This window comes from Corythoichthys intestinalis, chromosome 4, assembly GCF_030265065.1.
Source record: "Corythoichthys intestinalis isolate RoL2023-P3 chromosome 4, ASM3026506v1, whole genome shotgun sequence".
NCBI classification, from domain to species: Eukaryota; Metazoa; Chordata; class Actinopteri; order Syngnathiformes; family Syngnathidae; genus Corythoichthys; species Corythoichthys intestinalis.
In genome coordinates, this window is record NC_080398.1 from 55,089,127 (window position 1) to 55,116,450 (window position 27,324).

General features: G+C 37.1%; 1 protein-coding gene across 4 annotated transcripts in view; it reads right to left on the bottom strand.

Annotated features, from left to right (window-relative positions):
• The window catches only part of spire1b (spire-type actin nucleation factor 1b), an 82,825-nt gene that overhangs the window by 13,664 nt on the left and 41,837 nt on the right, over positions 1–27,324 (bottom strand). For 2 of the 4 annotated variants that reach the window (XM_057834014.1, XM_057834016.1), the window contains exons 5-9: positions 16,334–16,405; positions 15,328–15,492; positions 9,361–9,447; positions 8,096–8,225; positions 4,261–4,302 (exon numbers count right to left, since the gene is read on the bottom strand). In XM_057834014.1, the coding sequence (XP_057689997.1) occupies positions 4,261–4,302; positions 8,096–8,225; positions 9,361–9,447; positions 15,328–15,492; positions 16,334–16,405 (496 nt within the window). The remainder of the gene's footprint in view (positions 1–4,260; positions 4,303–8,095; positions 8,226–9,360; positions 9,448–15,327; positions 15,493–16,333; positions 16,406–27,324) is intronic. The other 2 variants (XM_057834015.1, XM_057834012.1) reach the window with 1 other exon arrangement.

The following is a 27,324-nucleotide window of genomic DNA, read 5'->3' on the forward strand; positions in this document are numbered from 1 at the left end:
GAGTGGCCAAGCCAAAGTCCAGACATGAACCCCATTGAGATGCTGTGGCATGACCTAAAGACAGGGATTCATGCCAGACATCCCAAGAACCTGACTGAACTACAGCAGTTTTGTAGACAAAAATGGGCCAAGATTAGTCCTGATTGATGTGCCAGACTGATCTGCAGCGACAGGAAGCATCTGGTTGAAGTTATTGTTGCCAAAGGTGGGGGGGTGGCACAAAATATTAAATGTGATGGTCCACTCACTTTTTTCCCCCTTGTGTCATTGTTTGTATACTATCCTCATTAAAATATGAAAACCTATAAATGTTTGGGTGGTTTTAGTTAAAGTAGACACGTTTTTTACATCTGTGTGATTTTGACAAGATCAGATTATATTTGATGGTGATTTTATTTAGAAATGTGAGAAATTCCAGAAGGTTCAGATACTTTTTCATGTATATGAAAATAGTGGTCCTACAATTGACTGGCAAACAAGGCCCTTGTGACCCTGAATATGATAAGTGGAGGAAAATGGATGGAGAATGGATTGGGCATTGAATGGACTAATAAAGGTTGTGGTTTTAAAGCGGTATCATACACTGTCTCTGTGCTCACTGGGAGCAATTATGGTTTCAGTGTCAAGTTTCTTTTCCAGATATTGAACCATGAAATACTGTAGTTTTAAAGTGGCCATGGGAAAAAGACATTATATGATCATGTTTTTGTATCTTGAGAATTGCCATTGGGGGAATCAGTCAAGAAAATGGTTTGACGTATCTAATGCCAGAGGTGGTAGCCAAAATTACTCATGTATGAGTTGCGTTAATTCAAAATAATATTACTCAAGTTAAAGTAAAAGCACTCATCCGAAATATTTACAGGGGTACCTCTACTTACGAAATCAATTGGTTCTGGAAGTAGTTTCGTAAACTGAAAATTCTGTAAGAAGAGACGCGTTTTCCATGTAAGCGCCCCAATCTGTTCCAAGTCCCCCAAAATTCAGACATAAATTTTTTAATAAGCACAAAAAATGCATCAAAATGAGAGTTGTGCATAATGTAAAAAACAAGGAATAAAAGTTATACGCCTGCGTAAAGCTGTCGGAATACCTCATGGCTCGAGGGGCAAATAAGAGGATGCTGGGGATACATAAAAATAGAGTAGAGGTCCCTCTTAGCCAATTGGATGCCAGCAAGATGCTTGGCAATAGCCAATGGCAGAGCAGCTATAAGTATTTCACGTTCAGTAGACTCTGGGAGCTTCGAGTAGTAGCCCATACTGTATTTTTGCCTTTCGTATCCTGAAATTTCTCTTTTAACAGGAGGCAATATTTTTCCCATTGAGGCGTGTCATAACCTGAAAATTCCGTATGTAGAGATGTTCGTAAGTAGAGGTACTATTGTACTCAAGTACAAATACAAAAGTATTCAGTGAAAAGAATGCTCAAGTAATGAGTAACATTGTGAGTAACTGCTTACAGTGTTTGATTGTTTTAACAATGACACCGTGTTTTCACGACCATAAGGCGTACCAAAAAGTAAAAAAAAAATTCTCCAAAATGGATAGTGCGCCTAATAATGTGGTACTCAGTAATTATGAGTACCAAAATGTGTCTGTCTGACTGAGCAATTTTTGAAAAGGCCGACGTGAGGACCGCATGAGAACCTTAAAGGGAGGAGGGTGCTTGTGATAGGGGGCGGGCCCCCAGTAGCTGTAACATTCGGGTGCGTGCATTAGGCAAAAACAATATTGGTTTGGCGAAGGACCCTCGAAAAGATGAAGGTAGATTTGAAGCATTTGAAAACTATTTTAATTTGATTTATTTATTTATTTATTTATTTTTATTTATTTATTTATTTATTTTGATTGAAACAACTTTTTTGAGTGAAGTAATGTTATTTTGAGTTTGGGCCACATTCTGGGTAGGACATCTGTGTCTTTATGATTCAATCAAAAAATTCAAAAAAATATATTTAAAAAATCAATCAAAAAAATATACATTTTCAATCATCGAAAAAAGTTTTTGAATGCAAAAAAATATTTCAACACTTAATTTTTCATTGAAAATGTTTTCTTTGCTTGACGCAATCCTTTTTGTTGGCCTTTTGGCCATATTATAGGTTGGACATTTGTGTCTAAATCATTCACCGCCCCTCCCCAAAAGGTGCTTCAATCAAAAAAAAAATCAATCAAAAAAAAAATTGTTATCCCCTAAAAATAATATTTATCTCTTTTTTTTAATATTATTTGATTTTTTTTTTTTTTGATTGGAGTGTAAAAAGTTTTGAACTCCCATTTTTTAAGTGCAAATAATTTTGTACTCACTTTTTTTAAAGTGCAAAAAGTTTTGAACACACATCCAGCAAGAAAATCTACAGAAATGAAACATCGAGGGTACGAGTGCCCTCTAGTGGAGAAAATATATTTCCTTCCATGAAATTAAAGTGATCATATCTCCGGTTTTTCTGTGGTCTGTCGGTGCCAAATAAAAACTGTGAGACATTTTAATTAAGTAAATGTAATTGAGTAAATTGAATGCGTTACTACCCACCTCGATCTAGTGCACTGCAGCTAATTCTGTTATAAGACTTTTATTAATATAATTTAGTTTAGTGTTACAGTACCTTTCATATACGTATGATTCGATATCACTGATTAATGCCAATATCTGTTCTAATTTCCTTTGGGTGATTACAAACATGTGTGCTTTGATTGCCTTGTCATAAGTGAGAAAGGATTTCCATTTACTGTATATACGATTATAAAACCCACAAGTGCACCTAGAGGAACACACAAACAGGATAATTCCACGGTATGAATGATTCAGCATGATTACAAAGCTTATGTTGGGATGAAATGAGAGACACCGACTTCAGTAAGAGGAAAGTGGGGCTTAGCTTTGTTCTGATTTGACGCTTCAGTGACACACATCCACAATAATTTGTTTTATTAGCTGTTTTAACTAAACCTGTACACGGGTAATCCGTTGAAAAAAATAATCTACTGATCAAGCTGCTCGCGTATTCCGTTGCGCATTACTCCATCGCTACATGGATTAAATTCTACAAGGGAAACATGACATACACGTTTGTACAATGATAATGAGTCTTACAGTTACCACATTGGCAGAGGCTGTTGCCAATGTTATGCTATCGGTCCATACAGTTGAATGAGAGGAATTTAAAAAGAAAAACGTCTTGTCCTAGCGTCCTCCAAAAAGACGCCTGACAGAACACATTCAAGATAACAACGTGTATACAGTGTATCACAAAAGTGAGTACACCCCTTGCATTTCTGCATATATTTAAGTATATCTTCATGGGACAACACTGACAAAATGACACTTTGGCACATTGAAAAGTAGTCTGTGTGCAGCTTATATAATAGTTATTTTCCCCTCAAAATAATGAAAATGACAAGCAGTACTCTATTTGGAAATTTAGGGATGTACGTAGTTTCTAAGGGGTATACTCACTTTTGTTGCCAGCGGTTTAGATATTAATGGCTATATTTTGAGGGGAAAATAAATTAACTCTATTATATAAGCTGCACACAGACTACTTTTCATTGTGTCAAAGTGTCATTTTTGTCAGTGTTTTCCCATGAAAAGATATACTTAAATATCTGCAGAAATGCGAGGCGTGTACTCACTTTTGTGATACACTGTACATCCCTAGTATATATATACAGTACTAAATTTCATTTTGATTTATCAATGATGACTGGAGTTGTAGCAATTTTATTTAGAAGGTCTAAAAATTGCATTTAAACCAAGGTCGCTCACGTTAAGGGTAATAGTAGGGTTGACTACTAGCTTAGTTTGAGTTTTGTTTTTTTTTTCCACAAAGAAAGGTTCTTAAAATGTCAGATAAAACATTGACAGTTCAGTTTTTAAAGGTTTTCCAATTACTTGATTGTTGTATTGATTAACAGCAATTTGGTTATTTATTTTGGAAACTGTCACAGCAGATTCAACCTTATTGGTTTAAAAATTGTTCATCTGATTGCAACATAATCATAATAATTTCCAATCATAGCTTTTTGATATCACCCATTCATACAGTATTTGCTCTTGCTGAAGAGTGTCTCACATCAGCACAGTTTACATCCACAAACATCAGCCAGCCTTCAACAACTACTAAAGCATGACTTAGGAATGTTGAGTGTGTGCGCATGTGTGTGTGTTGATGTGATGATGAGCAGCCATAGTGTGTGAGAGAAGGAGGAGATATATTAAAATAAATGAAAGCCAGGTGAACAGCAGGAGGAACGTTACCTGACGCATCAAAACTGAAAGACATGCTAAGAGGTCGAATTACTGCAACGAGAAATGCAGGGCACGGGACAGTCATTTTGATTAGGAGCTTATTTTAAGCAAAGTGGTATTTAAAGTAATATACTGCTATAGAATATAGGATATACAGTATATTCTGGAAGTTAGTATGCTTATTTTATGTTTCAAGTGTGGTAATAACTTTTACCATTCATAATTAATGCCAGTGAATAGACTGTAAATTGTAAAAAAAATGTTCCACTTCTGTTTGGACACAAACTGATTTTGTTGCTCTGTACTTGTTCATGTGCAATAACAAGTTGAACTGAATTAAAATTCAAGTCATTATGTTCAAGCTATATAGTTAATAGAGCTGATATCTGCAACACAAATGGAGAGCTTTGTGCCTTAGCAGAAATAATCATCGTGTGTTAATAGTGAGATCTTTGTTTTGATTTTTTAAAAGGGAAATAAACAATTGTAACAGTTTGTATGAGTTCGACAGTTTTTCATATCTATCTATATTAAGGTTAAGTTACATACTCCAGGGTTTCCCCTACAAAAAAAAAAAAGATTGTGGCACACTGACACACCAAAATAAAAGCCGCCACGCCTAGCAAATTATATATATATTTATTAAACTAAAGATACATTCTCATTTATAATTTAGATAATTTAACAATATGTCTGTGCTGCTATATGCGCCGGTGTGGGAAACCAGTTGACTTTTTGCATTGCGCTGCTGCCACCTGTTGGTCAGAATAATTCACAGCATCTATTTTACAATTTGGCTCACAAGTCATTTTGTTGCACAGTGCTGTGTCTGTCGGTCGCATTGACACTCGTGAGTGCTTTCTGCTACGTTTTGACCTTGGAAATAGATGTCTGTAAGTATTTTACGTTTGCAGTAACCTATTGATGCACAGTATATGCATACCTCTGTGGAGAAAATTCATATTTACAAAACTCCTTAAAGAGCCTGTGACACGAAAAAGCATGTTTATTTCATAATACACGCGGTATTTTATGCCCCTGAATGATATGGACCGCTTGGATGTGTGTGGAAGCGATCGCTATATTTATTTAGTTTTCTGAATCCCGCGCCATGAAAATGAGTGACTTCCGGCTTCGGTCTTGCATTGAGGAGGAGGGCGCTGTGACGTGTACGGTAGAAGACGTTCTCTTCACTATACAGTGTACTGTTGTGTATGAGGACGAAGGATTTAGCTGATTTTGCGGATTAATACTTTTATTTTTTGCATCACGCCAGCCAAACGGCTGGAGAAAAATCATTCTGTATGCGGGAGAGGCGTATGCGCCTTTTTGGAGTTTCAAAAGGTTCCCATTCACCTTGGATATTTACTGTGGGACCATTGGACTTACAAGGAAGTGAGTAAACATCTTGTTCTGTATTATGTCAAATACGAATACAGTGATTACAAAGTAAACACTATAAAATTCCTTTAAATAAAGGACTACTTACGTTTGATCATTGATAGGCATGTAAAAAGCTATCCTCATGCTCATTAGCAGTTAGCTATTAGCGCGTTAGCTACACAACAACTCCAGCCACCCTCCTCCAGGGAACGAACTGTAAATTGCTCTCCGCCGGGCGGTTTGCCGATCCGCAAAGAAACTCGACAACCGGGTCGTCATGTCAAATAATCCAGGCTAGTTATGTGTGATTTTCCACTTCGAAGACTTTGAAACATCCCTCGGTTCGGGTTAGCATGTCGGCTAGCTGTCACTCCTTCTGGTCTGTTTACATTCTCCGAAGCCGGGGAAGGGAAATTACATATGTCCGATTTAGGTGTCATAAAATATCGTTCGGGAGGTGTGACAGTAAAGGTGAAGTCGACTGTTTTGACCATTATGGAGTAATTTTGCCATTTCGTCTTGAATAAATGGATTTTTATTATTTTATATTCCATTTAGCACAAGATTGTTATTTGTCATGACCATGCCATTTATTTAGCAATTGGGGAAAGTACTTGGGTAAAAAGAATATCCTGTAAAAATATTGAAGTAAAGAGACAGAAACAATGACATTTTGCTGCTCTTTTCGTCGCGTTTTCCTCATTGGGAATAGTTCCCCCTCGACGGGCTGACTGGTCCTTCTCAAGCCATTTATATAGCTATTGGGGAAAAATACTTGGATAAAAAGAATATCCTGTAAAAATATTGGGAGTAGAGAGACTGAAACAATGACATTTTGCAGCTCTCTTCGTCTCGTTTTCCTCGTTCTGAACAATTCCCCCTCAATGGGCTGAATAGTAAAACCGATGAGTTTAGTCTACCGCTGACGTCATCCACCTGTTGGGGACGCTAAAGCCCTATAATGGTAGGTGTGGCTAACCGGCAGATTAAAAGACTAATTTCTCGTCATCTGCGCTTTGCTAAATTGTTGTATATAGTCGAATCGTCTCAAAATATGATTCTAATTCACATAATAATGCCATTTAAGACTTTTTTTCTGGTGTCATATGCTCTTTAAGTCTTATTGTTGTATTATAGAAGCCAGCCTATGCTTAAGGCTAGTGGTAGCTCAAGCAAGTTGTGATATCTGTATAATAGTCGTGTATGTAAGTGTGTTTTACAGTTTGTAGTGTATTGAATATGTGTATGTTTCTTTGTTATAGTTTCACAATATAAAAACGAGTGACTTCACATAAAGGCAAGAAAAGACCAAGCCTTGTGGTTTATTGGGGTACATTCAGTGTTAGCTGGCTGCCGGGCAGTGCACAAGGAAACGCACTGTTTTGGGCAGTACAACATCTGAATATATATATATATATATATATATATATATATATATATATATATATATATATATATATATATATATATATGTATATATATGCCAGAAGTCGTCTGAAATAGCACGTCAAATAAAATTATTCACACACGTTTTATTTTGAAAATCACATCGGTTCTCCTGTTGCAAGGTTGTGCCTGACTACGTTGGTGGTAATTGGGAGATAAATCCACAGAAAGGTATTTCATGTTAAGGAATGTGATTCTGGTTTAAGCCTGTGAAAACGACCTTAATATTGACATTGACATAACATTTGAGTTCTTTATGGCGTGTGTTTGACCCGAATCTTGGGCATACTAGCATAGCATTTGTTCGTTGCTGATATCAATGGTTGTAATTTCAGATGAGTATTTTGAAGTATTAAGAAAATATTTAAGTGGGCAACGGTTAACAGACGGACTATTTTTGTAGTGGTAATGTAGTATGTATTAGGGCCAAATAAAGAAAAAAGAAAAAAAAGGACTAGGAGATGTAAGTAGGTGTAATTAACTACGCATTTTACGTACATGTACCGTAGCTGAGAGCTATGACATTTGAAACAGATATTTGTTATGGTTCTTCTTGGGAAAAAAATTAATGTGAAAATAAATTCTCATTTGCCACGATACGAAGCAATTTCGCCGCAGCATGACATGTTGGGACTGTCCGACTCCAATGTAGCCCACCACCACCACAGCTTTAAAAAATCCTAGGGGAAACCCTTTACTCTATTTGTTAAACATACAGATATCCAAAACAAAAATAGTAACTAATAGTTGAACATTTCAGGCATCTATTAGTGCTAGTATTTGGAGATCAACTTGCTGTATAAAATTATTGTGATATTATGCCAACATTATCAGTCAAAATGTTTTGGATCTTACATATACATATACTGTATATCACAAAAAAGCTCAACAGTACATATTTTAGTTTTGTTCATAAAGTTGCTGTATAGTAATATGTCAAGCAGATGTGTTTGTATCAGATCTCAAAAGTATGCAAAAAAGGCATCACACACAAAGAGGTGTTCACATGTCTTACCCAGCCGTCCCCTGCGGACCATATCTGGAGTCACGGGTCGGAGTTTCCTCTCAGATTTAATTCCCTCAAGGATCCTCTCATGCAGGGTTGGAGGAGGCTGAGTCGGTGGCTTTAGTTTACGTGCAGAGACCTTCCAAAAAATGTGAGTGGGCACAGGCGTTCAGTGGACCGCGGCTTTTATTGGCTTAAGCTTGCAGCCACTACTAACAGTCATGGTTGTCCAACTTCCCGTCATGCATTTGGGTGGAGCAAGAGACGATCTTTTCCTTAACACGCCTAATTGATCACAATGTAGAACATACTGTATACCATTTGCAGCCACCACTGACACTCATGGTTGCTCAACTTCCCATCATGCATTTGGGCAGAGCAGGAGACGTTCTTTTCCTTAAAACGCCTAATTGAACACAACACAGAACATACTGTACCATTTGCAGCCACCACTGACAGTCATGGTTGCCCAACTTCCCATCATGCATTTGGGCAGAACAGTTAAGTCGCTACAGTATCATTTAGTGAAAGCACAACAAAAATAATATTCCTAGCTCTCAAAAAAATAATGTTCACAAAAAGAAAAGCGAGGCGGCTGAAAACGAAAATATTAAGAGGAGTTTTAATATAAAATTACTGTAACTTTAACTCAAATTGATCTTTTAAGAACTACAAGTCTTTCTATCCGTGGATCCCTATAATAGAACGAATGTTAATAATGTTAATGTAATCTTGTGGATTTATTGTTATAATAAACAAATACAGTACTTATGTACGGTATGTTGAATGTTTATGTCCGTCTTGTGTCTTATCTTTCCATTCCAACAATAATTTACAGAAAAATATGGCATATTTTAGAGATGGTTTGAACTGCGATTAATTACGATAATAAATTTTTCAGCTGTGATTAACTCGATTAAAAATTGTTATTGTTTGACAGCCCTAATAAAAATACATGAATTTAATGGTTAAAGCAGATCACAGAACTGTCATTAATTTGTGATAAACTTTGCAGAAATTTATTCTGAAATAAAAATGATTGGTCCTGTATGTCACCACAAAGTATCTGACAGGGCAGACTCTTTTGTAACAATGTTAATGTACCATTAAAATTATCTACCAGAACAATTATGTGGCTTGGCTTCATGATGGTTTGTGCAGTCAAAGAAATTCCATTAAAACACACTATTGGTCAGAATCTCTCTTAGGATGTAGGAAGATGCATGCACTGGGATGCATTGTAACGAGAGGACGTTAAGTTTAGTTCTACTCACCGGGTTGAGGGGTGGTCTGGATCTAATAAACTCCAGTATGGCTTCATGAGCACTCTTCTTGAGTCTGGGTGGGATGTCTCCATTAACCTGAAATGTCACACAAATGTAAAGATGAATAATGATTCAAAGATGAAAGAATACGTGTAATAAATTTGTTTAAGTCAAGTGTGAATGGTGTTTTCCAACCCTTGTTGGGTGGACTGAAATAAGAGTGTTCAATGTCCACTAGCAAGTGAACATGTTCCGTTCGCTTAAGTGGAGCCACAATTAATCGACTAAACAACTAACAAACTAATCGCCAGCTATTTCGAGAGTTGATTACCCTAATTTTCGGACTATAAGCCGCTACTTTTTTCCGTCATTATGAATTCTGCGGCTTATAGTCCAGTGCGGCTTATTTGTTGATTTATTTGGGTTAATAGGTAACACTTTATTTGACAGCGGTCATAAGACAGGCATAAGAACATCATAATTATGACATGACACTATCATGGGCATTACTGAATGCTTATGACAGATGTCAATATGTGTCGTGATATATTATTTCACTAACTCCATTTATGTCCAGCTCAGATCTTTTACGACCATTCAAAAGTGAGATAATTTGCTGGATGACACTAACCGACCTCTATTATAAGCATTCATTAATGCTGATGACATTGTCATGTAATAATTATGACTGTTGTATGACAGTATTATGGCACCACTATCCAAGAAAATGTTACCAAATACCATAACTAGCAATTCATGAAACAACTGGAACAGTAACTGAAGAAATAATTAGCACAGAACATGATTGTTATTTACATCTGTAGCGCTGCAATGCATGCCAGGAGGAATGTTGGATGACAACAGTGTTGAAAGCAGGTGGCAGCAGAGGTTGACTGTCTCCCCCAAGGGAGCAGTGATGGCCAAATGAAGCTTTTAGAAACTATAAGGCTTTGCACCCAATTGGTTCAAAGCTTAATGGTGGTTCATTTGGTCTCATGACAGTCTTATGATGCCATTGTCAAATGAAGCGTTACCAGTTAATATCTTTTGGTGTAAATATCCCATACTACAATGAGGACAACTGCGGCTTATAGTCCAGCGCGGCTTATCTATGAACAAATGCCGTTTTCATGTCAAATTTGGTGGGTGGCGGCTTATAGTCAGGTGCGCCTTATAGTCCAGAAATTACAGTAATTTCTAGTGATATTCTGACCCAAAACTAGTCTGAATCATCTTTTATGAGGTTCTTAAAACACCTTGCAACTTTTCAGTTTGGTCAATTTTAGCAACGCCAGTGGACAAAAGCCTTAGTGTTTTGCCTTAAAGCGGAAGTTTGATTTTCGACATTAGGCTTAATCTTCGAGTTAGCAGGGGTTTAGTTAGTTGGTGGAGTTGATTTCAACAAATTCTGTTTCGTTTGCAACTTATTTGTTAGTTTCAGGGCTCCAGAGTGGCTAAACTAGCACGAGTCAATGGCACGCCATTGCATGCCAATAAAAAAAAAAAAAACATATGGATCTACGAACAGATCCAACATAGTCAAATAAATTCAAAACACAGATCATTGTTTCAAAACACCCATGCGGCCAAAACAACGTCACACCAAACTGCTGGGATTCATTTCATTCTGCAGGACTATTTTTTTTAGATGCGCAATATGACCCCAATAAAGAGGATTGCTTCGGTCACTTGTTCTCACGCTGCATTCGAGGAAGGTGGGAAGTCGGACTTATCGTGCTCGGAGGGTAACAGTTGCGATCTAAAGCATTCCAAGCGAATGTAAACGGCAAAGATGGCTGATCGCCACAAGTTGTTTTTTTATTTTGGCCTTCAAAAGACATTTTGACCTCCAGCAAACCTGACTTCTCATAAGCGATCAAATAGTGGAGGCGTACTAATGATATTTCTCCAGTTTAGAGGTTGAAAACTCTGACTTCCCACCTTCCTCGAACGCAGCATGATGTTTGCTGAGTTAACTGACGGCCGGCAACAAGTGCATTTAGAGGCTTTGGAAACATACAGAAGAAACGGGCAGAGGAAAGTTTCCACAAATTCCCTATGAAGAACGAGGAAAAATATAAACCAGTCACTTGCTGCTGGCTATGACATAAAAAATCAGCGGTGAAAAAAAACAAACAATGTGATGTCACTCTGCCCTGCTCCTCTGCAGAGCATCTGGATTACAAATGTTGCTGTTCATAATGCCATTATTGACATGCAGTGGTAAATTTTAATAACTTTATCCAGAAAACATAGCCAGCACTACTGATAACATGGATCATCGATGATTTTCATGTGTGCATATGTTGTTTTTTATTGGCATGCTACAATAGTGCCATTGACTCGAGCTAGCTTAGCCTCTCCGAAGCCCTAAAACTAACAAATAACTTGGAAACCAAACAGAATTTGTTGAAATCAATTCCATCAACAAATTAAACCCACGCTAACTCGAAGATTAAGCCTAATGTCATAAATCCTGAACTTCCGGTTTTAGGAAGACTGCATTTCCCATGAGGACCAGCGCACACCTGAACAGTGTCGTAAAATCATCAATGTGGACCAAAGTGGGGGGAAGGTCACGCCAGCGAGTGAAAGCCGGGCCAATGTTTATTCTGTATATCCTGGCAGCCTCTCTTTTTTCCTCCTCAGACAAAACATCTTTGCAGCATTCGCACGAAAGCGTTCCTATTGACTTCTGTCTTTCTAATGAATGGGGCAGGGGGAAGTGACGTATGCCAAAAAGCAGTCAGCACATTTGTAATTTTTTTTCGTGTGTGGCATGGTTCCTGCCACGCTACTCAATGTTAATTAGTGCTGGTGAAAGTAATACGGAACTCTCTCCAGATATAAAAGAGGCGTCATTCAACTAGTTGTCAGTCGACATATTATCATTATGTTATAAAAATATTTTATAAATATTGAAAAGTTACCTAGTGTTGCTTTCGTAGCAAAACTTATATATCTTTCATTTATATTGATTTACTTTTTCAAAATGTTTAATTAAAAACATATTACATTTTTTCAAAACATTTAAAACATTTATGATGAATAGTGAAAAAAAACAGTATTCACTTTTTACAGTCATTTTTATCGTATTTATTAATTTTAATTCAAATAAGTAATTTATTATTTCTTTATTTTAAAATTTGTCTGGAAAGAAAAGAAACAGTAAATAGTATCTGATTTCTGTACTCCTCTTTGGACTGTAGAAATTTTCTTTTTGAATTGAAACTTCATTTCAGCAAAAAACCCACAAAGACAATGTACAGTCATGTGAAGAAATTAACAGCTCATTAAATATTCAGTTCATTATGAAGAACTGTTCACATATCAATGTTTGATCTTGTTTTTCGTTATCTCTGGAAAAGAAAGTGATTTAAATACAGATAAACAACAAAAATTAACATTGTTTTGCTCATTAACCCTTGAGAGTCGAAGGACGCGCCGGCGCGTCCTCAGCGCACGTCGTCTTTGAAGCACCCTCACGTTTTAATTACGTCACCCACATGCCGTTGGTTGGTCTCGTTTTAAAGTGCGGAAGTTGCGGTTTACTCTCGTTATTATTTGAAGTCAATCGACCAACTAGAACGTGAGATATTGTCATTCAAGTTTTATAGTTTTATTGTCCTCTCAAAAAAACATTAAAACGCTGCATGGATCATTTGTTTATGTCTATATTTCCATCATTTCTAGTCCTTTTTCAAAACGGAAGCTCCATGAAAAAAACACAAATCAAACGAACCCTTTCGAAGTCACAGTGGAAGCACAAAATGCGTTTTTTTTTTTTTTTTTTTTTTTATAAATATAACTGCGGTGCGAGGTTCAACCGAACGAGAGGGAGGAGGAGTGTTCTGAAGCAACGAGGTGGCGAGCGACGGCCAGTTGGATACTGCTGGATCGAGCAGCGACTTTGTGTGACTTTGACAATGAACGGAAAACTAAATTTAGCGCAAGCAATTGTGCTTCTGATCAACTTGAGGAAGAGGATGGTCCAAATTCGTCATCATCGTCTTCTTCGGAAGAGTCCTCGAGTGAAGATAGTGACGGATTTGAACACGTGGGTGACGCCATCAACGAGCAGAGGTAAACCAACTCACTCTTTTTTTTCATGCTGAAAACGTTTCTTTTGAAAGTTTCTTTTGATATTGCAAGACAAAGTTAATTTTGATGAAATATAAGTGTGTGTTTGTGTATATAATAATAAAATGTGCATATCAGATCAAAGTCGTACGTGCACTGTGGGTATCCCAGGCAGGAATTTATAATTTGTGGTGTTCTTCTTTCTATATGAAGATTAGGGATGTAGCACATATTTAGCTATGGTATTCTTTCTATTGTCATACATATAGATTTCCATTATTATTTATTGCTGTATATATTTTTATTTTATACTTTATTATTTTCATAAATACTGACTTATTTTCATGTACATTTATAGTGACAATGAAAGCAAAGTGAAATGAAAATGGAAGGGTGGAAAGAGGACCGACACCCCATGGAAGTGTGAGCTGTGTGATGTAGCCGTGTCTAATTCCAGGACGAAACTGCTTTTCGGAGTGGCATGACTGAAAAAAATTTAACTTGTTTATTGTAAATATTTTTGAAAATGCTTTTTTCCCCCCAATGTTATATATATTTTTTTTTCCCACATCAATCTTCTCAATTTGTGTATATAAATGTGTGTTCAAGAAGCTTGATTGTGTGTACATAGTTTTCATCAGGCGATTGGCCGCAATACCTAAACTCATAAAGAGATGGCCTCTAAACACTTTTTGTGTTAGATGGTATATATTTTTTCACTGTTCTTCACTGTTAGGTCTGCTGTATATAACCTGTTTTGACTGGAGCATGTATAAAGGCAAAAAACGCCTATGGCTATACCTGTTGTTTATGTTGAATTGTCAAATATAAGACTATTTATTCTAAATTTTTTTGGTTGAATGTTCATCCTAACATGTTGAATAAATATTACAAAGTTTCAAAACGGTTCGTTACGCATGTTTGGTTGTCAATTGGACATCAATATTAAAAATTTTGACAAAACGATTTTGGAATGTTTGGTCTTTTTGGGCCCAAAATGATGATTTATAATTGATCAGTGAAGGAAACAACAATTTGGACATGAAGTTCAAGGTGTCACAAAAAAAGGGACCAAACCAGGCCATCGTAAACAATTCTTTCTTTGAAATATAAAGGCAACTTCAAAGGCATGCAAAATCAGACAAAATAGGCCCAGACCTTAAAGGGTTAAACCAAATATATCAACAAAAATGCATATTCTTGCTGAGGAAAAAGTTAGGACACCCTACCACCTAATAGCTAATGTACATCATCAAACATTGAGTCTGACACCTGTCATCTAAAACATCGATCAAAAATGGCTATTAAGCCATCTTTGGTCTGGTGTCTCGTAACTGCAGAACTGCATCGTTATAGGCTATCTTAAGTGTAAGTGGGATTTGCACAAAGCAGGAGTAAAATCCTATTTAAAATGCAGCTTCATCTTCAGTAAACAATCTACAACAAAAAATAAAACCAAACAATATGGTCACTGATGTTCAGAGGCCTTTTAAGCAGTTTAAAGCCCAAAATATCTGACTTTCTATGCTTAATTTGGTTTTAAAGTGCTGCTAAGGAATTGCCATGGAAAACTGATGATTGCTGTGTTATGTAAATGTGATGAGTTTATTTGGTGTGTCCCATGCAACCTGTTTTATCAATTTGCTGAGTTTTTCCCTGGCTAAATCAGGGTTGAACATTAAAAACAATTCTGTATAATTTTCTGTAAACACCTATGAAAGAATTGAACAAACATTTCAGGGCTACAGTCGACCAGCATTTACAAGATAAAACTTATTTTTTGATACCAAAATTAGCAAGTAGTCTCATATTGTTTTACAATTCATAATAACCCAAGGCTCTAACTGTTCTGCTTATTTAAAAACCGAGTTGTAAGAGCATAAAGCAAATACTTACCATGACTTTGCGTAGTTTGTAGCGTTTGGACCTGATGTCGTCCATGAGCATTTCGTATGGTGTAAGCTGGTACTCAGTGGGCAGCGGGTCATACTGACGTTCCTGTACCTTTTTCAGCTTGACTCCTTCTCGAAGGTCTCTCATCACCTGAACCCAGAATCGAGCCTGACAGGAAGTAAAGGGCATCATAAGCAGAGAGGCAAAAAAGATATATGATCCTTTGAAAGACATTTATTTAAACAATCTGGTAAATGCTTCCTTCCAGTTAAATATTATTTGCTGCATTATCAAAGTATAATTCTGAATACCGAATGTCAAGAAAGAATTGTCTCCTAGTCTTGGTTTGATTTTTATTATGACATCTGGATTTTTATAATTGAGTTAAAGCAATAGACAATACCTAGTATAAATGGCATATTAAAAATGGTTGTATATGAGTGAAATGCAAATCTCGCATTTATAAGGTCTCTGATAATAGAGAAAATAATGTTCAAACCCCAAAATTGGCACCATCTACAAGCACAGCCATAGTGTGATGAACTTAACGTCAGTCACGCCACGCGTGTACAGCACATACACGCTGATACACTCGAAATAAGTAAAAAGAAGCTACACTTTATAGTTTCTGTACCAGCTCAAACTGCACTGTCTTTTGTCATTCGACGTCTGAGAGAGAGACAAAGCGCCCTTCACTACCTGGGTCAAATAAAGCTGGTTTAATTCATAGACGCTCATAGCCCAGTGGGTAGCTGATAGCTGATGAGTAGGTGGGACAATCTGAGAAACTTGCATTTGATTTGCTAAAGTAAAAATGGCATTTTTTTAAATGTCTAACAACACTTAGTTTGGGAAATATTGGCTTTTGTTTATATTTTTGTCCACTATCACTTATCAACAAATGAAATTCTTTGTCTTTTGACTTTGCTGAACAAAATTCGTTGTACCCGATCAAGGTATTTTTTAGTCCATTAATATGGCACAATCAGTTGATGAATCTTATCATTACCCAATCAGCATTTTGTAACTCATCCAGGTCTTTTCTGGGATCTTCTGATGACTCTTCCATCTTACGAAGATTCTATTAGAGAAAAAAGAAAGCTGAGTTAGACTAGATAGACTTGTTATATTATCCAGAAAAAAAAAGACTTACAATGCCTTACTAGCAATTATTAAGATCGCTCTCATATTTCAATCAAATTTATTTATACAGCCCTTTACAAAACCCGAAAGTCCCTCAAAGTGCTTTGCAACAAAAACGTGGCTCAAGATAAATAAAAGGCAGGAAAATATTATACAATAACATTAAGAAAAAAAGAAAATGAAACAAAAACAGTGCAACATGATAAAAGTCAGACCGCAAATAAAACAATAAAACTGATAAAATCCCAAAACCTTAAAAACCCTTAAGCAATAAAACCAGGCTATCCTAATTTGGGGAAAAGGTAAGTCTAACAAGGTGTGTTTTTAACCGAGACTTAAAAAGACCAAGATTCGTAGTGGTGCGGATTTCAGGGGGAAGGCTATTCCGCAGCCTGGGGGCAGCAACCGCAAAAGATTGGTCTCCTCACTGTTTAAGTTTCGACCTCGGAACATGTAAAAGAAGCTGACCAGTAGAACGAAGAGTTCTGCCAGAGTTAGGGAAGGTTAACATTTTAGATAGATAAGAAGGAGCCTGGCCCTTAATAGAATTAAAAACAAACAGTAAACATTTGAAATCAATTCTAAAATGGACTGGAAGCCAGTGGAGTGATGATAGCACGGGGTAATATGCTCACGTCTAGATGTACTTGTTAAAAATCGAGCAGCAGCATTTTGAACAAGTTGCAGACGAGAAATTGAGGACTTGGGGAGGCCATATTTAGTAAATAGGTTTAGGAAGGGAGAAATAGATCTGCATTGAGTCACATTCTGGTACTGTCCATCAAGGTAGGAACTAAGAGTTGCCCGATATAATCGGGTAGCTGTTAATATTGGCCGATATCGGATAATATCGACATTGGTTTTCATTATCAGTTTGGGGTAAATATGCATGTTGTGTGAGCCATATGTGAAATGGCAGTGTCTTATTGGCACTTTGCACTTGATCCAAAAAACTGATGTTTGCATTATTTTGATTTCAACAATAAATATAGGCACTTTTTCCATAACTTCAGTTAAAGTGGTTATTATCTTTCCCAGAATTTTTATTTGGAAAACCTTGAAGTTGTTACATTTATCATTATTAAAGCGTCAAGTTGGTCATCACAATACAATTACCCATAATGTGTTAAGTCCACGTCCAAATATATTGGTATCAGTTTGATATCGGTATCGGATTTTTGGAGTTGGACGATATCGGGATATTGGTGATCGGTTGAAAAGTAATTATCAGACAACTCTAGTAGGAACCATAGTGGTAGGGTATAATAAATGTGGAAGCCCTCGACATACTCAAGTGAGAAGTTCCATGGGCGAGTAGGTAAAAAAAAGAAGGAGAAAAAAAAGATACAGGACAATGATCAGTAGCCCACCATAAGGTGTTTATTTGGCATGGATAAAATACCAGCTGCTTGCATATTCCTTCAAATCGCCCTTGCATAATTTGGAAGTGAGCTTTGGGACGTTGTCCTGCTGTAAGATGAAATTCCAATCAATTGCTGTGCATACAGCATGAAAAATGGAGTGATAGCTGTCCATTAACATATCACAAACTTAAGTGTGTAGCATTTACAAATAGAATCCCAATACTGCATTAATAGTGAAATAGTGTTTAAAGCTGAGAAGGACTGTAATAGGAACACTATCCTGGACTGCGCTCTTGTTTAAATAGGGATGAAGAGTAAAAAAATATTTGTGGAAAAACTACAGCATATTCCCCGATTTATTAAGGTACTGAACGCGTCATGCTAAAATTGAGGACAATCCAAGGACCATGATAAGTGCAATAGGATCACAAATCAATGGGGAAATCCTAAATCAAAATGATCCTGCACAGGAACAGCTGCCATGACTGGAATATAAACTAAGCTACGTGTTTCTTATGTAACATGACTTCATGGATTTTGCTACATCAAAACTGCATGACGGCAGTTTGTACAGCGCTCTATTGTTACATGGTTATGATTAAGTGTGCACTGGATTAAAGCAGAACATGTAAGGAGAACACGATTAATCCAGTCATTGGATGAAAAAGATGTTTATTAGATGTCAGGCCGAGATGACAAGGCGGACTCAGTTACGGAGGTTCAGGCAAAAACTTTATTTTGAAAACAGGTTCTTCCGCTGACATGCGGGAATGAGAAAAAAGTACAAACAAAAAGCTCTCCAACGGAGGAATAAGTCAGGGCAACCACAATCACAATTCAAACAAAAATGCACTCCAAAAGGGAGGAAAGGCAAAAACACAAAGTGCTCCAAATGGAGGAAAAAGTCAAGATGGCCAAAGTCAAAAAGGTTCAAACACAAAGCGCTCCAATGGAGGATAATATTCAATAAAACTATGATAGGCGATGGCAAGAGGCTGACATGACTGACCTTGGATGAAAGACACTTCTGCACAAGACAAGGGGAACTAGGGCATTATATACACACAAGGTAATGGGGAACAGGTGGAAACAATAGGTGATTAGATGAGAAGAGGAAGGGCAAGTACACGGCTATGAAGAGGGTGAAGCCTTCAAAATAAAACAGGAAGCGACACGGCATGATATTAGATCAGTAGGGGAAAAAAACAGAAAAATGAGGCTTTCAATACATTGAACCACCGAGAATGGCGACCAAGTAATTCCTAGAGAAACGAAAATCAGTGAGTAGTGTAAAACGTTTGTTATTGCCGATAGAGCTCAAAAGATACTGGAAAACCACTTAATACACTGTATATATAGCTGTAGATTTTCTTTAGGTTTTGTTGTCCTTGACTGCAAGTTTGGTAAGCTGATTTCTGCAAATGCTTATTGGCAGGAGACATTTAAAGAGGCAAGAAACACTGCTTGCTTGGTAGTGGTTAATGGAGTAAGACATCTCCCCCATGGCTCATCATAACAATCATACAGATCAGGCAATGCTGTGTGGGGGAGGGAGACTCACAGCTGCTCTCCCTTATACACATAGGCACAGATGTATGCATATATTACCTAAGAAGTAATACACATCCCAGTTCCCTTTCACATGTCCACACAATAATGTAAGCTGTCATTTGTAATCGCTTAACCAACAGTACAGTTAGAGTCTAACCCTTTTGAGTTTTTACTGTAATAATTCAAACGTATTAAATTGGATACTCATTCAAGTGCCTCTGACTAACCCTAAATACTAAAGTGTCCCAGTAAGCAGCTTTTGACATTTTTGTTAAGATTTACAAAAGATTTTACAAAGCACTAAATACAGGAAAAATGTGAAGACAGTATCAATTAAGTGGGGAAAACAATGCACAACAATGACGTTACCATGAAGTAGATATCTTTTATTAGCTATGGGTACTTAATTCTTGTGTTGTTCGTCTTCAGTGCTGCCTTTGGCACCGTTAGTCACAATTTACTGCTAAATTGTGTCGAAACATTGGTATTACAGGCTTTGCACATAAGTGATTTACATAATTTCTCTCAGCGAGGACACACAGTGTAATTCAAGGCAACCTGAACTCTGAGTACTGTAATATAACTTGCGTAATCCCACAGGGATCAATACTTAGCCTTTTATTATTTAGTATTCACATGCTGCCACTTGGTAGTCTGATACGCAAGTACAACTTTAGCTTTCAATCTTGTGCTACCAATATCCAGCTATAAATCCTGTTAAAACTTACTAACTGAACAATTATTGTTCTTTGGAGGCGTCTCTCCTTAAGAAGAAAAAAAAAACTGTGTCCTATAACTTTTTTTTTTACATACAGTTCGTGGTGTCCAGGTGGATATTATTCATTAAAAATAATGTACTATTTTCCTGCAACATGTGTATTTACACCAAGTTGCCGTTGTCCATGTAGACGCTATAATATGTGCTCGTCTGTCAATGTTCATCTGAAATTGTTTGAGTAATTTTAAAGAAAAAAATAATGATAATAAATTTTAGAGACGAAAACCATAGACTTCATAATGATATTGACGGGTCAGATTCCACCTTCACTGCGCCACGCCTTCAAGTAGGGGGCCATCCCACAATCAGCTTCAGTTATTTGCAGTCGGTCACAGCGACAAATACAGCGATCCAACGCTGGATTTAGGTTGAAAAAGTACAAACGCTGTACCGCAAACAAGAAGGATTGTTTCAGGAGTGATTTGTTCAAGAATTCAAGGTAAATATTATATTTTTTTGTTTTTTCACAAGAATTTTACACGTAAAAAGGTCTTTATTGTAAGGTTACATTGTCTAACAGAGTAGCATCATTCTTCGACATATATACGTAAAATAAATGCTAACTCCCCGGCTTTTTGCTCTTTTAACAAAGAATCGAGACTGTCTGTTCATATCTATAAAGAATTCGGGGATTTAAGCATTTATTCACAATAATTTTCAACGTAAAAAGCTCTTTGTTGTAAGGTTGCTGCCACATTGACTAACAGACTAGCATCGTACTTCGATTCGTTTTTTTTGTTGTTGTTGTTTTTTTATTCTATTCATGATTAAATGTGATTTTTATGTATAATTTTATTTCCTATCTCAATTGTCTTTGTTTTTACGTTCTATTGATTTTAATGTGATGTAAAGCACTTTGAATTGCCTTGTGTTGAATTGTGCTATATAAATAAATTTGCTTTGCCTTGCCTTTGACATATTTACGTATGATAAAGGCTAACTGCCTAGTTTTTTGCTCTTTGAACAAAGAATCAAGGCTGTTTTAAGTCCATATCTATAAAGAATTGAGGGATTTAAGCATTTATTCACAAGAATTTTCACCGGAAAAGTTCTGTTTATATAAGGCGCTGCCAAATTGACAACCAGACTAGCATCGTACGTCGACACATTTACGTACAATAAATGCTAACTGCACGTTTTTTTTGTTTTTTTTTTTTTGCCTTTAACCAAGAATCCAGACTGTTTTGCGTCCATATCTTTAAAGAGTTCAGGGATTTAAGCATTTATTAACCAGAATTTTTAACGGAAAAAGCTCCTCGTCTGTGATTCCACTCGGTCAGCTTTGACGGCCACGCCAACAATGCAGGCCTCCTATTAATCGGCCTCGCGCCCCGTGTCCCGTCAATATCATTATGACGTCTATGCGAAAACATTTTTAGTAAACGTCGACTAAAACTAGACGAAATTAGTCTTGGGTTTTCGTCAACAAAATCTAGACGAGGTCAAACACATTTTGAAATGACTAAGACTATTAAGTATTATCGTCCAAAGGACTAAGACGAAAATTAAAAGGTCTGCCAAAAACAACACTGAATCCTACCTACATGCAATTATGAATGTATGCAAGGTCAGAAAAAAAGTCAAAATAACGGGGAATCCTCTTCACAGGAAAAACATTATTGTCTGGCTGCAACTGCCTGCAACTGGCTGTAAGCTTTTTCCAAACTGAGGCAGGTCTCATAATTTGGCCTAATTGAGAAAGATGTCTTTTCAAGAAATCCATTTTACATTTTGGAGGCAAGAAGATGAATGCCTAGCAGGGAATTACTTGTGAAAACAATTCAACATACAATTAAGGTGCAGGTACAGTTCTGTTCAAAATTATTCAGCCCCCACAGTAGATAAGTGTTTTTGCAAGTTTGACATTTATTTTTCTTCTTGTTTATAATCACATTAAATAATGACGTGTCAAATAGACAAATACAACTGAAATAAAAAATATTTTTGGGAATATTTCAATTTATGGCCTTTCGGTGATTACTTCATTGACAAAATTATTCAACCCCTTAGGTATGTATAACTTTAGTACTTGGTACGACATCCTTCGCAACAATAACATCCTTTAGATGTGAAGCATAGCTTGACACACGTTTCTTGCAGTGACCCACTGCCACTGGTATCTTTGCCCATTCCTCATGGGAAAAGGCCTCCAGTTCATTAACATTTTTGGGCTTGCGTGCTGCAACTGCCATCTTCAAGTACCACAAGAGATTTTCAACGGGATTTAGGTCTGGTGATTGTGATGGCCACTCCAGAATCTTCCAGCACTTCTTTTGCAAGCAAGGTGTAGTAGATGTTGAGGTATGCTTAGGATCATTGTCCTGTTGGAAGATCCAACTTCACCCAAGCCTCAGCTTTGTCAATAACTGCATGACATTTGCATCCAACATCTCCTGGTATTGAACTGAATTGATAATTATCTTGCACAAGCTGAAGATTTCCTGTACCTGAAGAAGCAAAACAACCCCAGAGCATGACTGACCCCCCACCGTGCTTCACAGTAGAGAGGGTCTTCTTTTCTATATAGGCATCATTCTTTCTCCTCCACAAGTACCGTTGATCCTTTGGCCCAAAAAGTTCCAGTTTGGTCTCATCACTCCAGAGAACTGTATCCCCATTTTTTGTGGTTTGTCCACATAGTTTTTGGCATACTTCTTGTGCTTTGGAGTCAGCAAGGGGGTGCGCCTGGGAGTTCTTGCATGGAAGCCATCGTTTATTGTCTAGGATGAAACCTGAATACCTTCCTGTGACATATCCTGTCGTAGTTCCTCAGCTGTCACCCGGGGATTTTTCTCCACCTTTTGCTTCAGGTATCGAACAGCAGTTGCAGACAGTAACCTCTTTCTACCACGCACAGGTAGCGTTTCCACTGTGCCTTTAGCTTTAAACTTGCGGACTATGCTCCCAATTATATCTCTTGAAATTTTTAACCCTTTTGCTATATTTTATATTCATATCCTTGCTTATGAAGTGAAATGACCTCCTCTCTGAACCTTTTTGACCATTCCTTGGACTTCACCATGTTGTAAAGATGTCATTAATCGCCAAAAAGAGCCATATGTCACAGTCATTTTAAATCTGCTTAATTGCTGCTCATTTAGGGCCGCTCAAATCTACAGATGTTTTCATCAGCTGTAAACAACACCTGATGGAAACCTTTGTTCTTAAGAGTGGTGGACTTGGGGGGTTGACTAATTTTGTCAATGAATTAATCACAGATTAATTGGAATGTTCCCCAAAATATTTTTGTTTTTTCAGTTGTATTTGTCTATCTGACACGTCATTAATTGATGTGATTAGAAACAAAATGAAAAATGAATGTCAAACTTGCAAAAACAATTATCCACTGTGGGGGTTGAATAATTTTGAACACAGCTGTTATAGTTCAAGGATCAGAAATGTTGGCTTGATCCGATACATGAATTAAACTTGTACCAGAACCCAATACCGATACTGAATTGGATCGGCGCTATCGTTAGTCTGTGACGAATAAGGACAACGGAAAAAAGAATATTATTACTTGGAGAGAAATGATATAAAAGTACAGAAAATGTCAACGCAATTGCAGCTTAGTCCATCCGTTAGTGGTGCTCATTCATTCTGTTTTCTTGTACTGTTTTTTCCCTCTCCATTAATAAGAATCCTCTCTGGCCTTTCTTTTCTTTCGAACAGTTACGTAACTGTCCAAATTCCCTCTATTCATTGACATGCATTATGCACACTGAAAGGGCAGTTTTAGAAGCACATAGCAGGACAGAACCCTGAGGTGTAGACTCACAAACACACACACGCAGACACACCGAAATAGAGTGCACACATACAAACAGGAAATATCTATTCCAAACCATTGCTGTCTCAGAGGCAAAGACTTCATGTGATGTTAATTGGTGAATGAACAGGTGCAAAATGTGTTCATAGGAGCAAAAATGAACTAAAATGATCCCATGTTCACCCACATGATTGTTGCTACAGCTCACATTTTTAATATTTTCATTAAGAAAAAAACTGAATTTAATTTATTTGAGGGTGTTAACTATATGTAATCCTACAATTACAACTAAAATAAGAGGCCTATTGTTGAAATGGTAGGCAATAATCTAAGTCAGGGGTGTCCAAACTTTTTGCAAGGGGGGCCAGATTTGGTGTGGCAAAAATGTGGGGGGGCCGACCTTGGCTAACGTCCTTTACGTAGTACAATATAATTGGGCAAATATTAGTAAGCTATTCTGTGTGTCGCATTTGCTTTTTTAAATTAATAATTTCAACAATCTTGCAACTAGCCTTTGTGGCGTTCTCTTTCGATTCTCGGGCTCTTGTGAAATATTGCTGCTGTAAAGTTAAACTAGCTTCAAGTTGCTTCAATTTTTTCTTTGCGTATCTTCCCTGCGAATCTTGTCGTACATGTAAGCGTGTCTTGTTTGGTAATATCGCCTCAAGTTGAACTCATTAAAAACACCGACTGTCTCTTTGCAATTAAGGCAGACACAGTTATTGCGTATTTTAGTGAAGAAATAGTCCAATATTCACCTATCCTTGAAGCGTCAGCTGTCGCAGTCAACTTTTTTTGTTGTTGTCGCCATCTTAGAATATTGGGAGTAAAAGGGTCAAATGGGGTAATGTTGCTTAGAGTGCTGCCTCCTTTTAGTGGGTAAATGAGGAGCAGCATTTAGTGTGTAAGCTGGTAGCAGTACTGCTGACCAATTTCTTTTCAAAAGTCTGTGTGCGGGCCAGACGTTATTGATTTTATGACAGAGGCTGGGGGCCGGATGAAATTTGACCACGGGCCACATTTGGACTTTGGACATGTCTGGTCTAAGTGTTTAAAAAGGTTGTAAAGTATGTATGTACATTTTCTTACTTATTTCAAATGGTAAAATAAGTTTATTGTACTAAAAACAAAATAAATATTATGGTTCAACCTAGTGCTGGCCAGGGGTGTGATAAAATATCGAAATGGTGATCTATCGTGATTCTTTGCACACCAAAAGGTTATCGATATGCTCATGCCAAGAATTGAGATATTGTTTTAAAAAGTTAAAAAAAAAATTTTTTTTTTTAAAGAAAAAAAAGGAACCATCAAGCTAATACCAACATTTTCCACCATAATAGTGTCTCATTTAACTCTATTGCTGCTGTTGACGGCATTCAACACCCAATTATTTAAGACTGACAAGGGCGAATGAACGTTCGTTTGCTCACTATCATATCTGACAGTGAAGTCTATGCCAGAGAATTCACAGTCACTCTTTCCGAATTTCGGTGTATTTACAGGTCATTTCCTGTTGAGTTTGAGTCACTGCCTATTAATTCCTGGGTCACTTCCTGTTCTGTAACCCAAAATTAACAGGAAGTGACCCATAAAATGCCCCAAAATCAACAGGAAGTGACTGAAAATAGACAGGTAATGACTAGGCATGTGCCGATAACCTGTTTCAAGCTATACCGTGTTATGAAAACGTCACTGTTTTAAAACAAAAAAATTTCCGTAATATCGTTCCTAAGGTATTAGCTTTTTTTTTTTCATGTACCATAAATGCAAACAGAAATCCATCACTTGCAGTTGCAAGGCTCAACCCTCCCCCACTGGTTATTGATCAGTGTCAGTGAGTCAGCTGTGTTACAAGATGGCTGGAGGAGGTGAAATTCCTGAACTCTTTCCCCCCATTGAAGAAAACAAAATCCCTGGTATGGGAATACTTCGGCTACAGAAAAGCTACAGAAGGCCGCGGCTTGGAGGAGGAGGGCCAACTGACGTGTAAAACATGTTTGTGGTGGGTGGCTGCTGAGGACGCAATACCTCCAATATGATTTCGCATTTATACAAACTTAAAGGTTAGTAAACACTATCATAAACGTTTCCCACATGCTACGAGAGTTAACTCCAGCATGTTTAGCGTGTCTAGCAACTGTCTGTGATAAGAAAGAGAGATTGTGTATAATGTAAACATGATACGAGTCATACACACATGCTTTTTATAAATGATTCAATTATTTTTGTTCTGATGATAATAATGTTAAGCTGAGGTTGTAGGTTTACACTCACCTAAAGGACTGTATTTATTTTAATTTCATTTAGATTACTTGGTGGGTTTTTTGTTGTTTTTTTTTATTTTAACTTAACATTTTTCTTCTGTTCCAATTCGCTAATATGTTTTGAAAAATAAAAATCCTGTTCAATAGAATTTTTTTCTGGGCCCAGATATCTCAAAGTAACACATTTTAGAGCTGTAATTGCAATACCATGATAGCGTGATATTTTTTCTGGAGGTTATGTCACGTCTCTGAACTCTTGTTAATGTTTGTGTTGGTTCATGTCAGATTCTTCTATTTTCGTAGTGGCGTGCCTCCTTGAGTTAACTTTACTTCCCGCTCTTGCCAACCAGGCTGATTGTGGCCACCTGTGAGCCTCTGTATAAATAGCCTGCTTTTAACCTTGCCTAGTGTCGGTTTGTCTGCTGTCCTGCCATGTCCTACGCCACATCCTTGTGTAAGCCCACCCCCCCCCTTTTTTTTTTTTTTTTTTGACCACGATTGATTTTTTTTTTTTAACTAATGCCTTTTGTTTTTTGGAATTGACTCAGTTGATTGCTGTCCAGCTGTTACTGTGAATTTTTGTTATCTTCCTTTTTTGAACTTTACAAACCAGAGAATAAAAAGTTTGGTTTGAGCACAACTGTCGACCATTTGGGTCCTTGGTGCATCCTTGTCAGGTTATTATACCGTCAGAATCTCATACCGGCACATGCCTGGTAATGACCTGAAATGGCCCAAAATTGCCTCGTTGCCTGGCATTAGCTGCCACTGATGGCCATAGAAATTGGATCGGTCCATTTTAAGTGGGAGGGGTTCATTCGCTGCCACCCTCCCAGTTCAAATGGATTGGACGTCTAGTAATGATAAACTTACAGCAGAAGGACGAAGATAGCTTGTTTTGTCGTTTATTAGTTGTTTAGTAGAAAATCCCAGAAAATGATTTCCTGACCGATGTATTGATACTTGTTGTATCGCCATATCGTTAGATCATCGTAGGCGTGAGCTTTGTATCGCAAATTGTATTGTATCATGAGGTACCCCTAGTGCTGGCCGCAATGACGATATACTGTATATCGATATCAATTCCATCTATTGCAACTATAGTCAATTTTATACACATATATAATAATA